The 14,900-nt window shown below is 35.6% G+C and overlaps 1 protein-coding gene and 1 pseudogene across 1 annotated transcript in view; one reads left to right on the top strand and one right to left on the bottom strand.

Annotated features, from left to right (window-relative positions):
* Positions 1-14,900, bottom strand: part of MYCBP2 (MYC binding protein 2) — a 254,502-nt gene that overhangs the window by 213,648 nt on the left and 25,954 nt on the right. Inside the window, exon 2 of the mRNA XM_063102315.1 lies at positions 10,579-10,654. Coding sequence (XP_062958385.1) covers positions 10,579-10,654 — 76 coding nt within the window. The remainder of the gene's footprint in view (positions 1-10,578; positions 10,655-14,900) is intronic.
* LOC134382694 (large ribosomal subunit protein uL30-like) lies at positions 13,467-14,168 on the top strand (annotated as a pseudogene).

Genomic DNA, 14,900 nt, shown 5'->3' with positions numbered 1-14,900 from the left:
GCAAAGTCAGTCTAAGTCTACTGATTCAACTTCCATTACAGTTTCTGATACTCTTCACTACTTTTTTGAGTAATACGACAATAATCAACCTGACAAGGGTTGGAAAGGGAGGAGCAAAGAACTTAGAAATATTCTTTTATTCCCATGATAGAAATAGAGCCAACAAAGCTTAACTGCTGGAGTACTGTATCAAAGGATGTTAATTTCATGCCTTTCTAAGGGACACCAGATATACTGCAGTCTCAGTGACCTACTAGAAATGTTGAATTACATTTTGAATTCTTTTAAAAATAGATATAGGGACTTTCACAAAAATTAGCGCTGAAAAAAAATGTAAAAAGCCCTAATTTTTCCCAACTCTTATTTCATTCTCATTCAAATAATAATGCCAAGAAAACTTCAGATTATGGGCATACACTTCCCTAAGCTCTCTCTTAGCCATCTGTCTTGATAAAGGCTAAATACCCCATGCTTGGTAACTTGTTAAAACTATGCAATTTCTCTTTTGTGCCCAGTATTTTATTCAATCATGCTTTCAAGGTCAACATTTACATTATAAATATAAAGAACTATTTTAAGATATCTTACAAATGCAGGTTGCAACAATTAGAGTAATGTTCAAGAAGTATCTAAAATAAACAAAAAACCTCAAGCATCAAAAACACTTGGTCCCAAAAGTCCATCCTTCTTCCATAAAAAATTGAGGGAAAAAAGAACACTGTTTTAAATAAAAAAATATATTAAAGTTAAATTAGCATATAACTTGTGAAGATGTCTTCCAGAGATATTAAAAACAAGCAAATGTTAGCAACCCAAATCCAACAATACATAAAAAAGCAATATATCATGACCAACTGGGGTTTAATCTGGGAACAATGCTGGTATGACACTGGAAAAGCCATCAGTGTAATTCTCCTTCAAACAAAAATAATAGGAAAAAAGAAACATAAACATGGAAAAAGTATTTGACAAAAATCCAATACCAATTCATGACAGAAAGTCTATGTAAATTAGAAATAGAAGGGAATTCCCTCAATTTAATAAAGGGTATCTATGAAATACCCTAGCTAACATTGTAAAACTGAAAGCTCTCCCTCTAAGATTGCAAACAAGGCAAATATATCTACTCTCAGCAATTCAATTTAACATTGTATTAGATCCCCTTATCCAGTTTAACATGCCAAGAAAAAGAGAAAAAAAGCACAGTTAGAAAAGAGGGATCTTCTAGAAAAGAAATGTCTTCATTTGAAGAAGACATGTAGAGAATCTTAAGGAATCTACAAAAAAAGCTATTAGAAATAATATGTGGATTTAGCAAAGTCACAGGATACAAGATCAGTACTTAAAAATTAGCAGTATATCCAAATACTGGGAATAAATTATTGGAAAATGTAATTTTAAAAATATAGCATTAAAGTCACAAACTGGAAGAAAATATTTGCAAACCACATATCTGACAAAGGACTGGTATACAAAATATAAAAAGAATTCTCAAAACTCAACAGCAAAAACAAACAAGGAATCCAATTAGAAAATAGACAAAAGACATAAACAGACATATCACCAAAGAATATACACAGAAGGCAAATAAGCACATGAAAAGAAGTTCAACATCATTAGCCATGAGAAAACTGCAAATTAAAATGAGACGGATGCTCCCTCCACTCATGCCGGGGCCCTAGGCAGGAGCCACGGGCCATCCCCTCTGCCTGAGAACAGGCAAGAAGCAGAGCATGCCCAGGGTCTTACGCAGGAGCTAAGGGCAGCATCCCCTGCCCAGAACCAGGCAAGGAGCAAGACAAAAATACCATTACCAAGCAGATGGCCTACCAAAGCCACCACCACAGCCATGGCTGCTGCAAAAGCAGCTTTACACCACAGGAGTAGCCACAGCCACAATGCAGGTAGCCCGTCAGACACTCAACTGCCCTGACACAAGGAAAGTCGCCGCTGAGACCAGAAAAAGAACAGGATGTTTCTCTCCTGAAAGCCCACTCCAGAGTAACAGAAGAAGCAACTGCTCTACCAGATGACCAGACATCAACGTAGAGATACTAGAAATACAAAAACCCAAGAAAATATGACACCACCAAAAGAATACAGCGATTCTCAAATACCAGACCCTATAGAGCAGGAAACACTTGAAATGACTGAAAAGAAATTCTGAGCAAAAATCTTAAAGAAAACCACAGAGATATGAGAACACTAAGATAACATAATGAAATGAGAAAAAAAAAATCCAGGATATGAAGGAGGAAATTTACAAAATGATTAATACCTTAAAAATGAATGAAGCAGAACTCATGGAACTGAAAGATTCACTCAACAAAATAAGAAAGACAACTGAGAGCTTAAGTAGCAGGATAGAAGAAGCAGAAGAAAGAATTTCTCATCTTGAAGACAGTCTTTTCCAAATAATCCAGGTGGACAAAAAAAATTTTGTTTTTAAATGAAGAAAATCTAACAGAGCTAGCAGATGATGTTAATCACACAAACATTTGAATCATGGTTGTTCCCGAAGGAGAAGAGAAAGGAAAACGCATGGAAAACTTATTCAATGAAATAATAATGGAAAACTTCCCAGGTACAGGGAGAAACACAGACCTTCAGATCTAGGAGGTTCAAAGATCTCCCAAAAGATTCAACCCAAAAACATCCTCTCCAAGACATATTAGAGTCAAACTGGCAAAATTCAAAGACAGAGGCAGAATCTTTAACGAAGCAACAGAAAAGTGTCAAGTCATCTATAAGGGAGCCCCTATCAGACTAACAGCGGACTTCTCAACAGAAACTCTACAAGCCAGAAGGAAATGGGATGATATATTCAAAATACTAAAAGAAAAAAACCACCAGCCAAGAATACTATACCCAGCAAGGCTATCCTTCAGAAATGAGGGAAAATAGTGTATTATCCAGACAAACAAAAACTGTGGGAATGTACCACCACATCACCAGCCCTAAAAGAAATCCTCAAGGAAATCCTGAATCGGGAATCCAAAAAATGGTAATGACTACCATGAATACACAAGAAAGAACAAAACCTACTGGTAGAACAAAAAAGAAACTAAATCTTACCATCACAAAAAACCACAATGAAAATATAATAATGCCACTGCTTTATTTCTGATTTTAGTAATTTTGGTCTTCTTTCTTTTTTTACTTGGTCTATCTAGATAAAGTTTGTAAATTTCATTGATCTTGTTAAAGAATCAATTTTTGGTTTTGTTGATTTTCTCTATTGTTTTTTAATTCCCTATTTCATATATTTTTGTTGTAATATTTGTTATTTCCTACATATATTTCCTTTTGGTTTAGTTTGCTCTTCTTTTTCTATTTTCTTAAGGTAGAAGTTTATATTACTGATTTGAGATTTTTCTTATTTTTAATATAAGTGTTTACAAGTATAAATTGTCCTTGAAGCACTGCAAGAGCCCTGCATCCTATAAATTTTGGTATGTTGCACTTTGATTTTTATCTTAATGTACTCTCTAATTTCCCTGTGATTTTTCTTTCTACCCATTATTTATTTAGGAGAATGTTGTTTAATTTCCACACATGTGAATTTTCTAAATTTCCTTCTGTTATTGTGGTGATCTATCATTTTCTATTATTTTAGTCTTTTTAAATGTATTAAGACTTGTTCTGTGGCCACAAATAAAAACAAAAACAAAAAATAAAATGAGATGGAGTACACACCTATCAGAATGACTAAAATAAAAAACAGTGACAATACCACATGCTGATGAGGACACAGAGAAACTAGATCATTCATACACTGCTGATGGGCATGTAAAATGGAATATAGCCACTCTGCAAAAATGTATGGCAATTTACAAAACGAAACGTGTTTACGATATAATCCAGCAACTGCACTCTTGAACATTTATACCAGAGAAATGAAAACTTATGTTCACACAAAAAGCAGTACATAAATGTTTATAGCAGCTTTATTAAAAAATAGCCAAAAATTAGAAACAACCAGGTTGTATTTTAATACATAGATGGTTAACAGACTGTGGTACATCCATACCATGATTTGCTTACTCAGCAATAAAAAGGAATGAACTGTTGATATTTGCAACAACTTGGATGAATCTCAAAGGCACTACGCCAAGTGAAAAGAAAAAAAAAGCCAATTCCAAAAGATTACATACTGCACATTTCCATTTAGATAACATTCTTAAAATGGCAAAATTATAGAGATGGAGAAGAAATTAGTGGTTGCCAGAGGCTAAGGAGAGGGTGAGGGAGGGATAAAGTTGTGGTTATAAAGGATAGCACAAAGGATCCTTGTGATGGAAATGTTCTATATCTTGACTCTGTTAGTGGTCACACAGACCTACACGTGTGACAGAATTAACTGGGTTCACACAAACATCCACACATGCACACAAACAAGTATATGTAAAAGTGGTAAAATCTGAATAAGATGCATAGATTGTATCAATGTTGACTTCATGGCTGTGATACTGTACTACAGCTATACACAAGATGTAACCACTGGGGGAAATGGGTGAAGGGTAGGTATGCAGGGTCTTTCTGAATTATTTCTTACAACTACATTCATGCTACAATCATCTCAAAGCAAAATAAATCTCTAAACATATAATTTACAATAACATCAAAAATATAAAATCATTATAAATAAATTTAATAAAATACATGCAAACCCTATACACTGAAAACTCAAAGTGTTGCTGAGTGAAAACAAAGAAGACTTAAATAAATGGAAAGATATACTGTGTTCATTGACTAGAAGATTCAGTATAATTACAATGGTAATTATTCAAAAATCTATAGATTAAATGCAATCCTAATAAAATTCCAGAGACTTTAAATGAAAATTGACATATTTATATAAAAATATTTATATAGAAATTTTTATATAATATTCATATAAAAATGTAAAGGATCCAAAGTAGCTAAAGCAATTTCATACATATACACACACACAGAGAAATAGATTCCAGAAATAGGCCTGTACAAATATGATCAACTGATCTTTTACAAAAATGCTAATTTACAAAATGACAGTTTAATGGAAAAAAGTATTTTTTACAAATGGTGCTGAATCACCTGAGTACTAATGTGAGCAAAAATAAACATCAACCATTACAACAAAAATTAACTTGAAATAGATCACAGACCTAAATATAACAGCTAAAACTATAAAATCTCTATAAGAAAATATAGGAGAAAAATGCTGCAAACTTGGGGCAGAAAAAGATTTCCCAGACAGGACACAAAATACATGAATCATATAAGGAAAAACTCAGTTAAATGGATTTATAAAATGTAAAAACTTTTGCTCTTCTTAAGCACTATAAGAAAAGAAAAAAGCAAGCCATAGAACATGAGAAATTATTTGGAATAAGATATCTGACAAAGGATTTGTATCTAGACTACATAAAGAACTCTAATAAGAACACAATTTTAAAAAGGGGAAGCAAGATTTGAACAGAATTTCACAACAGAAAGATATGAATAGCCAAAGGCAAATGAAAAGATGTTCACATCATCAGTCATGAGAGAAAAGCAAGCTAAAACCACAGTAAGAAACCCCTCTAAACTTATTAGAATAATTAAAATTTAAAAAGCTAATGCCATGTATTTGCAAAGATGTGAAGCAACTCAATTTCTCATATACTACTGGCGGGACGATAAAATGAAACAATCACTTTGGAAAAGAGTTTTTTAGTTTTCTAAAGAGCTAAACATACATTTACCATGCCACCTGTGAGGAAAGAGTTAATACTGCAGGCATGATTGCTTACTCCCTGTATTTCTCCAAGAAAACCATTGTTGACTCTTGGCCAATCCTCAGGAAAATGGACATTTTAGAGTTTTCTTTATGGTAGTGATTAATGACCTGGAGCAATGGACCATGCCTCCTAGCTCATCAGATTGTTTTGCACAAACATCAAGATTAATGATGTGCACCTGAGTTTCACTTGCCATGGCTGGTTGCTTAGCAGAATATGTCTATGTGACCAGACCAGCAAAAAGTCTCAGACCTGGGCAGAGATGCTCCACACATTTCCCTGTAATTCACTGTCAGAATGAAAGTATGGCCTGTGTGCTCAGACAAGGAAGGACTAAGAAGCCTGTGCCATAACTCCTTAGATACCACCAATACATATCTTTTTCGTACTGCTTACTCTGTATCTTTTGTTGTAGTAAGTCTCAGATGTGAATATAAATTGCTTTTGAGTCTTATGAGTCCTGGCAAATCACCAAAGAAAACATCACCTAACCACTCCTAGGTATTCACCCAAGAAAAACAAAAACATATATGAAGTAGATTAGAGGTTACCAGAAATGGGAGGAAAGGAATAATTAGAAATTATTGCTTAATGTCAGTGCGCACACCAGCCACTTGGTGGGCAGTGCCCTTTCAGACCCTTACCTGTCCTTTTCGGCAGCCATGAATGGGCTAGCAGGGCCTCTACATGGACTGGCAAATCAGGAAGTGCTTGTTTGGCTAACACAACTACAAAAGGAAATTGGCAAAGATGAGTCAGATGAGAAGTTACGAGACTACATCTGGAACACACAACTCAGGACGGGTTGTCCTAGGCTATGGCCATGCAGTACTAAGGAAGACTGATCCACGATATACCTGTCAGCGAGAGTTTGCTCTGAAACACCTGCCTAATGATCCCATGTTTAAGCTGGTTGCTCAACTGTACAAGATTGTACCCAATATCCTCTTAGAGCAGGACAAGGCCAAGAATCCCTGGCCCAATGTAGATGCTCACGGTGGGGTGCTGCTCCAGTACTATGGCATGACAGAGACGGATTACTACACAGTCCTGTTTGGGGTGTCACGGGCACTGGGTGTACTTGCACAGCTCATCTGGAGTCGAGCCTTAGGCTTCCCTCTAGAGAGGCCCAAGTCCATGAGCACAGATGGTCTGATGAAGTTTGTAGATTCTAAGTCAGGGTAAAACTGAAGACTGGGGGAAACAATACCAGAGAGTGAGGAAGCTTAAAAAATGTATACTTTTGTTTTGTTTCAGGGGGCCTTTAAAGATTTAAGATTAAATTGTATCTGAGGCACTAATAATACATTTGAGGTTAAAATATAAATTAAGACTTCAAAAGATGAAAAAAAAAGAAATTATTGCTTAATGTGTACATGGTTTATGTTTAGGATGACAAAGAAGTTTTGGAAATAGAGGCAGTGTGACACAGCACCATGAATGTAATTAGTTCCACACAATGTTATGTTTAAAAATGTTTAACATTGCAATCCTTATGTTATATGTTTTCACTACAATTTTTTAAAAAAGCATGTGTCCACACTAAGACTAGGACACACAAGTTCATAGCAGCTTTATCTGCAATGGCCAAAAACTGGAAACACCACCCAGATGTCCACTAACAGGTGAATAGGATCAACAATTTTTGATATATCCACACAACAGGATACTAATCAGCAAAAAAATGGAATGAACTACTGATACATACAACAATGTAAACACAAATCATTATGCTGAAGGAAAGAATCTAGACACAGAAGAGTACACACTGTATGACCTCATTTACATAAAATTCTAGAAAATGAAAACTAATCTACAGTGACAGAAAATACAACTGTGGTGTCTAGTGCCTGGGTGTAGGGAGAAATGAAGCGCAGCAGTGGATGAGAAAAACCCTCGGAGATGATGGAAATGTTCTGAACCTTGAGTGTGGTCATGGTTTCGTGGGAGTACCTTATCTTGCAAAATTCACTGAATTACAAACTTTAAATCCCCGTCTTGAGCTCCACTATTAAGGAAACTGATCTAAGACAGACACTTTTGCTGTCATGATGTTGAGGAAGTTTCCTGTGTAATGGATATGATTTTTCCTGTAACAAAGTGAAGTCTATATGCTAAAGGGTAGGATTTACCAAAGGTTTGAGGAGAATGGTAAAGGTTTTTAAATAGTCATAGGAGAAAATGGAAGAGCTATTTGACCAGAAAAAATAAGACAGTCTGAGTATGGAAGGACCAGTTGAGGTTGTGATCATGAATGGATATTGTTATCAATTAACTCTTGTTTAACTCCCTTTAGCAGCACATAGTACTCACCTACAGAGAAAAAGAAAATAGCTTGATTCATATAGGACTGAATTTTGTCAGATGAGTGAAACAAATATACAAGAAAGATGTGGAAGGCAGAATAATGCCTCCAAAAATATATATACCTTAATCCCTAGAATTTGTGAATATACTACCTTACATGGCAAAAGGGACTCTGCAGATGTGATGAAATTAAGAAAAAATTATTCCAGATTATGCAGGTGGGCCCTATGTAATCATAATCCTTATAAGTGAAAGAGGGAAGCAGAACAACCAGAGATGAAGATAAAACAACAGAACAGTGTCAGAGTGATACAACATTAGAAAAGTTAACCAACCAGTGGCTTTGAAGATGGAAGGGGGCCACAACTCAGATAATGGACTAGAAGAGGCCAGGAAATGGATTCCCTCCTAGAGCCTCCAGAAGGAATGCAGCCTTGGTGAAACCCTGATTTTAGACCAGTGAGATTCATTTTGGACTTCATACTTCTAGAACTTTAAGATAACTTATATTGTTTTAAACCACCAAGTTTTATAATTTGTAACAGGAGCCATAGGGAAATGATAAAGTAGATTAAGAGTTTTCTGAAAAGAAAAAGCTGGACAAGAAGGAAATTAAATAAATAAAGGAGATGGCTGATGGATGAAGGGGAGGAGAGGTGTCAGTTATAACAATAAAGAAAGATATAAAGTAGTATAACTAAATAGCATTTTAAAAATGATTTTAAAAGACAGGGTAAGACAAAAATAATCCAGAAACAGTAATAGAGGGCAAGGAGACTAACACCATTTTACTATTTTAAATGCTCATCAAGAGCAAGAAATGCTTCTTACCCATCTTTGCATCCCAAACACCTAACACAATGTCTCCACATGGTCAGCGTGCAATTAATGTTTGAGGAATGAATGAATTTACTTATACCACTTGTATCACAAGCTGCTCCTAAAAAGAAAATGTAAAGACTGAGGGCAAAAGATGAAAGTTTAATTCCTAAGGGCACAAAACTAGTTAGAGACCAAACTGAAGAGGACAAAACACCTTCCCTCCTCTTCGTGGATATCGCATGCCACCACTTTAGGAAAATTACCAAATGAATCCTTAAAAGACTTGAAAAGATGTTCAAGATTCTCATATTCTGACTTTACACACAGCACCAAAAAGTGGAAAAGGAGTTGAGGCTGGTAAATCTGAATGACTGTGTATTTGTTAGAGATATTTTGTATATTAAGAATACTCTCCACCTCCCTCTTCTATTCCAAAAGCACAAGTAATGAGAGGTAATAGAGTAAACAGATATTATTTATTTACCCACACAGCAACACTGTCCTTTAAGGTAACCACCCCTTCCCCACTCCACATGATCTGCTCATCGGGGTGCTCACTCACTACCCATTACAGGGTCCAAACATAACTCGGTCTAACCAGTCAAAGCACCCTATCTCCCAGGACAAAATGAATGACTCTCGTCAATCAAAAAGCCTACTCAAGACTTTCTGCTAGAACTGGTAAAAGAGATTGACTCTTGCTCAAAGAAAATAAAGCTGGAATTGCCAGCAGCCTTAGTACTCAGCCACAAGCAATAAGACCACACACAGAGGAAAGCAGAAGCTAGAGATGAAGACATAGATTTAATATTACTTACTCCCTGGATCCAGCTGTGTCTCAAGATTGAGCAACCAAATAAATTCCATCTCCTCCACACACTTTCATTTTATTTTATTTTAGGTTTATTACTTCAAAGTAGATTTCTCTCTGTTTCAATAGCAAGAACAGGGCAGGAAACAACTGCCTCTGGAACTTAAATATGATATACAAACCCAGTTATGTTATTGTTCTTTAACCCAAAGTGGACCTGTTCAGAAATCATAATTATGACTCTGCTCTTCCTCCTGTCGAGGTTTCTTAGTACTGTTGGTCAATAGAAAAGAGACTGTTTTATAGAAAGTGGGTTCTGGTAACTAAAAATGTTTACGAAAAAACTAGATGGATCTTATAGAAAAGATTTCTGCATTAGGTGGAAAAAGAGAACCTTAATTTCTAAGTCCCACCCAATTCAAATATTCCATACTGCCTATTCTTTTGCACAGCCACCACAATTAAAAGAAGCTCAGAAAAATATAGTCGCACCGAGAATCTCCCTAATCCAGGCCAAGAAAGGCATATGATAAACCAAGTCCCAACTCACGAACTAATTTTACTCAGTTTCCAGTACAAGTCAGAGTAAAAAAAAGAGAAATGGATATGTTCCCCCAAAGGATTGGTCAAAGATAACAAGAATAAATTATAAATAATTTTCAATATCCAGATATTAACTTTCAGGCCAAGAAATATCCAAAAGTAAAGACGAAACTAAAGTGCAACCAAATAATAAGGGGCTTTTACAAAATTACCTCAGCACATAAAAATGAAATAATTTGCTAATTATACTTAACATATTTTTAATCTTGGCATTTTTATTCAAATTACTATATGAAAAAGTTCTTATTCTCTATAAATTGCCAGCATCTTTACCTTGCTTCTTGTCTTCACTTTGGATTTGCTCTTCTGTTTTCTTTTCAACTTCTTCTTATTTAAAATTTTCTTATTCCTAAAAATTTTTAAAAAGTGAAAAAAAATTATGAATATTCACATACAACATACAAGCTATTAAACATAGGTATTTTGAAAATAGACACTTTATACTTCTCTTACAAACTTTCTATGAAACAATATACTCCACATATACAAGGGGTCTTCAAAAGGTTCATGGAAAATGTGTATTATGAAAATGCATGAATTGCAAAATTTTTTTGCACCAAAATAAACTCACACTAACTTGTTATAACACGTCTGAACAGAATCGAGTTTGAGGTACTAAGAAGGATAAGACATCAGTTTGAAAAGAGCCCCTATCAGAGCAACATGAGTTCTGCTAAAACTGAAGTATGAACATCAAATTTATGGTGAAGCTTGGGTGGAAAAATGGTGAAATCATTGATGCTTTATGAAAAGTTTATGGGACAATGCCCCAAAGAGACAGCAGTGTACAAATGGAAAACTCATTTTAAGAAGGGACAAGACAATGTTGAAGATGAAACCCACAGTGGCAGACCAACCTCATCAATTTGCAAGGAAAAAATTAACCTTGCCCTAAGTGAAGAAGACCACCAATTAGTAGCAGAAACAATAGCCAACACCAAAGTCATCTCAATTGGTTCAATTTACACAATTCTGACTGAGAAATTACAGGTGGGCAACTTTCTGCTTGATGGGTGCCAACACTGTTGCTCCCAGATCAGCTTTACCAGTACAATCCAAAAGACAAAGCACAATCAAAGAAATCTCTACCAAGAGGAAGAAGTGGTCCAGACAAAGCAAAAGCAGACCAGTCAAGAACAAAGGTTATGGCAACAGTACAGCATTTTGCTCAAAGCATTTTGCCTGTTGACTTTCTGAAGGGCCAAAGTACAGTAACATCTGCTTATCATGAGAGTATTTGAAGAAAGTTATCAAAGCTGTAGCAGAAAAATGCCTGGGGAAAGCTGCACCAGAAGTCCTTCTCTACCACAACAATGCTCCTGCCAATTCCTCTCATAAAACAAGGACAATTTTACGAGAGTTTTGATGGGAAATCATTAGGCATCTACCTTACAGTCCTGATTTGGCTCCTTCTGACTTCTTGTTTCCTAATCTTAAAAAATATTTAAACGGCACCCATTTTTCTTATGTAAAGAAGACTGCATTGACATGGTTAAATTTTAAGGACCCTCAGTTCTTTAGGGATGGACTAAATTACTGGTATCATTGCTCATAAAAGGGTCTTAAACTTGATGGAGCTTATGCTGATAAATAAAATTTATATATTTTTTATTTTTGTCTTTTAATTCCATTTTCCACCAACTTTTTGAAGTCTTCTCAGACATAAAATACTAACATATAAAGTTACTATTGAGAAGATAACACAATACTGGACAGCTAAATGACAAATAACTATAGAAATTTAAATTCTACAAAAACTTTTAAAAATTAAAATATAAAAAAGAGATCAAATGAAGTTTTTTTTAAAACTATATTTAACAATGGAGATACCGATAAATATCAGCTACCTCCCTTATGCAGAAAAAGTTTCTTTGACATCTGGCTGGTATGGGATCTGAACCTTTGACCTTGGTGTTATAACACTGCGCTCTAACCAACTGAGCTAACTGGCCAGCCCAAAAACTGCTCTTTGTGGCAGTTAGGGCAATAGTGCAAAAAGGCTTAAAAGTGACTTTTTACTAAAGTAATAGAGTAAAAGCTCCAATTCACACGCTTTACATAGCCAGTTCATTACCTCCGAGCCCTAAGACTGAATTATTCTTTAAGCAAGAGGAAGTCCCTGAATGACTTTTCAGAAAGAGAAAAAAAAAATGTGGTAAAGAATATTAATTATAATGAAAGAAACAACAGGCAAGGAAAACATTTCCTTTTAATTTAATATTTTTTATGCTCACCATGCTGAGATGCACACTGTTGGGTAATAAAGATACAAAATGAAAAAGACAGTTCTTGCCCTCAGGGAGCTCAGAGATTTGAATGGAAAGCACAGTTCAATGACTGAGCAAGAGGATGCTACTGCTGCAATAGAGTAGAAAGGGAGGAGGGGAGGAGATTCTAGATGCTGAAGAGATTAAGTCCTTAAGACTTGGTAACTAATTCAGTGGAAGCAGTGACTAAAGGAAAAAGTATTAAGCCTAAGTCCCTCAGAGGCAGAGATGTCATTAACAAAAATTGTGAAAGTCTGGAGGAAGAATTAGTTTACTAAACAGAAAAATGGGTTTGATTTTGAAGACATTTGAGCTCAAAATACTAATATGTCAACAAACAGATATGAGCAACAAGTTACCATCACCTCTTGTCTGAACTACAGCAAAAGCTCCCTAACTAATTTCTTTATATCCACATATACCCACGTTCAATCCATTCTTCACACAGGAATCAAAGTCAAATTTTTAAACACAAACCTGGGTGGGTAATTATCCCACTTAAAACTCAATATTTTGTCAATTCTCTTAAGATAAATTCCAAAAGCTCTGACATGGTTTAAAAGATCCTCTTCCAATATCTGACCACTGTCTCATTTTGTATTCCTCGCGACCTTGTTTATCACACTCTAGCCACAGGACATTCTTTCAGTTCTTTAAATCCATAGAGCAACTTTGGGGCTTTCACAAAGGTTTTCTCTCTGCCTGAAATTCTCTTACACATCTTCTGCTGCTAACTACTACTCATCTCTGAGGCCCCAGCATAAGTGTCACTTACTCAGGAAAGTTTTTCCAACTCCCCAGACTGGATGAGTTTTCCTAATATACACTCTTAGCTCATATTATACTTTTGTTTCATTGTATAACCCATAACTGGCCTCTTTTCCGGCTGGAACCATGGAGGGAGTCAAAGAGAAGAAAAGGTGGTTTCTGCTGTGCCAGAAACCCTTAAAAAAAACAAAGAAATTTTGCAAAGCTGAAGTTCAAGAACTTGAGGAAGAAGTTTGTCCTAAACATGCTTTGAAAGGCAAGGAGGAAGCTTATCTATGAAAAAGCTAAGCACTATCACAAGGAATATACAGGGATATCACAAGGAGGTACAGAACTGAAATTCATATGGGTCAGATGGCAAGAAAAGCTGGCTATGTACCTGAGAACCCAAATTGGCATTTGTCATCAAGATCAGAGGTTATCAATGGTGTGAGCCCAAAGGTCCCAAAGATGAGATCTTCAATAAGCTCACCAAGGCTTCAACATGCTGAGGATTATAGAATCATTGCTTGGGGGTACCCAAACCTGAAGTCAGTAAATGAACTAATCTACAAGGGTGCTTATGGCAAAATCAATGAGATGTGAATTATCTTGACAGATAACATTTTGATTGCTCAATCTTTCGGTAAATATGGCATCATCTGCATGGAGAATCTGATTCATGAGATCTATACTGCTGGAAAGTGCTTCAAAGAGCAAATAACTTCCTGTGGCCCTTCAAATTATCTTCTCCATTGGGTGGGATGAAGAAGACGACCCATTTTGTGGAAGGTGGGAGATGCTGACAACAGGGAAGACCAGATCAACAGGCTTATTAAAATGAACTAAGGTGTCTGCCATGATTATTTCTGTGATCTGGCTAGTTAATGAACAGTGACTGCTTTCAAAAAAAAAAAAAAAAAAAAAAAAAAACAGAAAAAACCTGTAACTGTAATTATGTATGGAAGTATTGTTTATTGTTCTCTCACCAAGCCATAAGCTCCATTCACACAAAAGCTGTATCTTTCTTGTTCCCTGATCCAGCCTCTTTGATCAGAAAAAAGACTGGAACATAGTACTTAACAGTATTTTCAGAGAAAGAGAAAGTACAAGGGAAAGAAAGAGGAAGGGGAGAATATGAGGAAGTTCAGAGCTATTGCTACATGCCTTACTCAGCAAGCAAAATAAACAGAGAACCCAGGGTAGATCCATAGATACACCAAGGCATTTAAAATATGTCTACCCAGAAATGTTCATTAAGGAGTTATCCATGGAATTATTTTACACATATTTTGGTGCACAGAAGATAATGAACACCATGTATGTGGAAGAGATTCCCCCAGGATAGTATATTACAAAAGTAAAGAGAAAACAGTGACAAACAATGTCAAATACTAAACAAGAACAGGCATACCTGCTTACACAATCTATTCAACTACAAGCACTGTGAGAGCATGAAGAATGTCATTTCAACTTTGTACTTTAAGCACCTGCATCAGTGTCTGACATATTATAGATGCTCATGAAATATCAAATGAACGAATACATAAATGAAAAGCAATGAGTATTTCTCAAGTGTGA

This window comes from Cynocephalus volans, chromosome 7 (genome assembly GCF_027409185.1).
Source record: "Cynocephalus volans isolate mCynVol1 chromosome 7, mCynVol1.pri, whole genome shotgun sequence".
In the NCBI taxonomy this organism is placed as follows: Eukaryota; Metazoa; Chordata; class Mammalia; order Dermoptera; family Cynocephalidae; genus Cynocephalus; species Cynocephalus volans.
The sequence above is the reverse complement of the archived record's forward strand: the minus strand, read 5'-3'. Positions and strand labels throughout refer to the sequence as shown.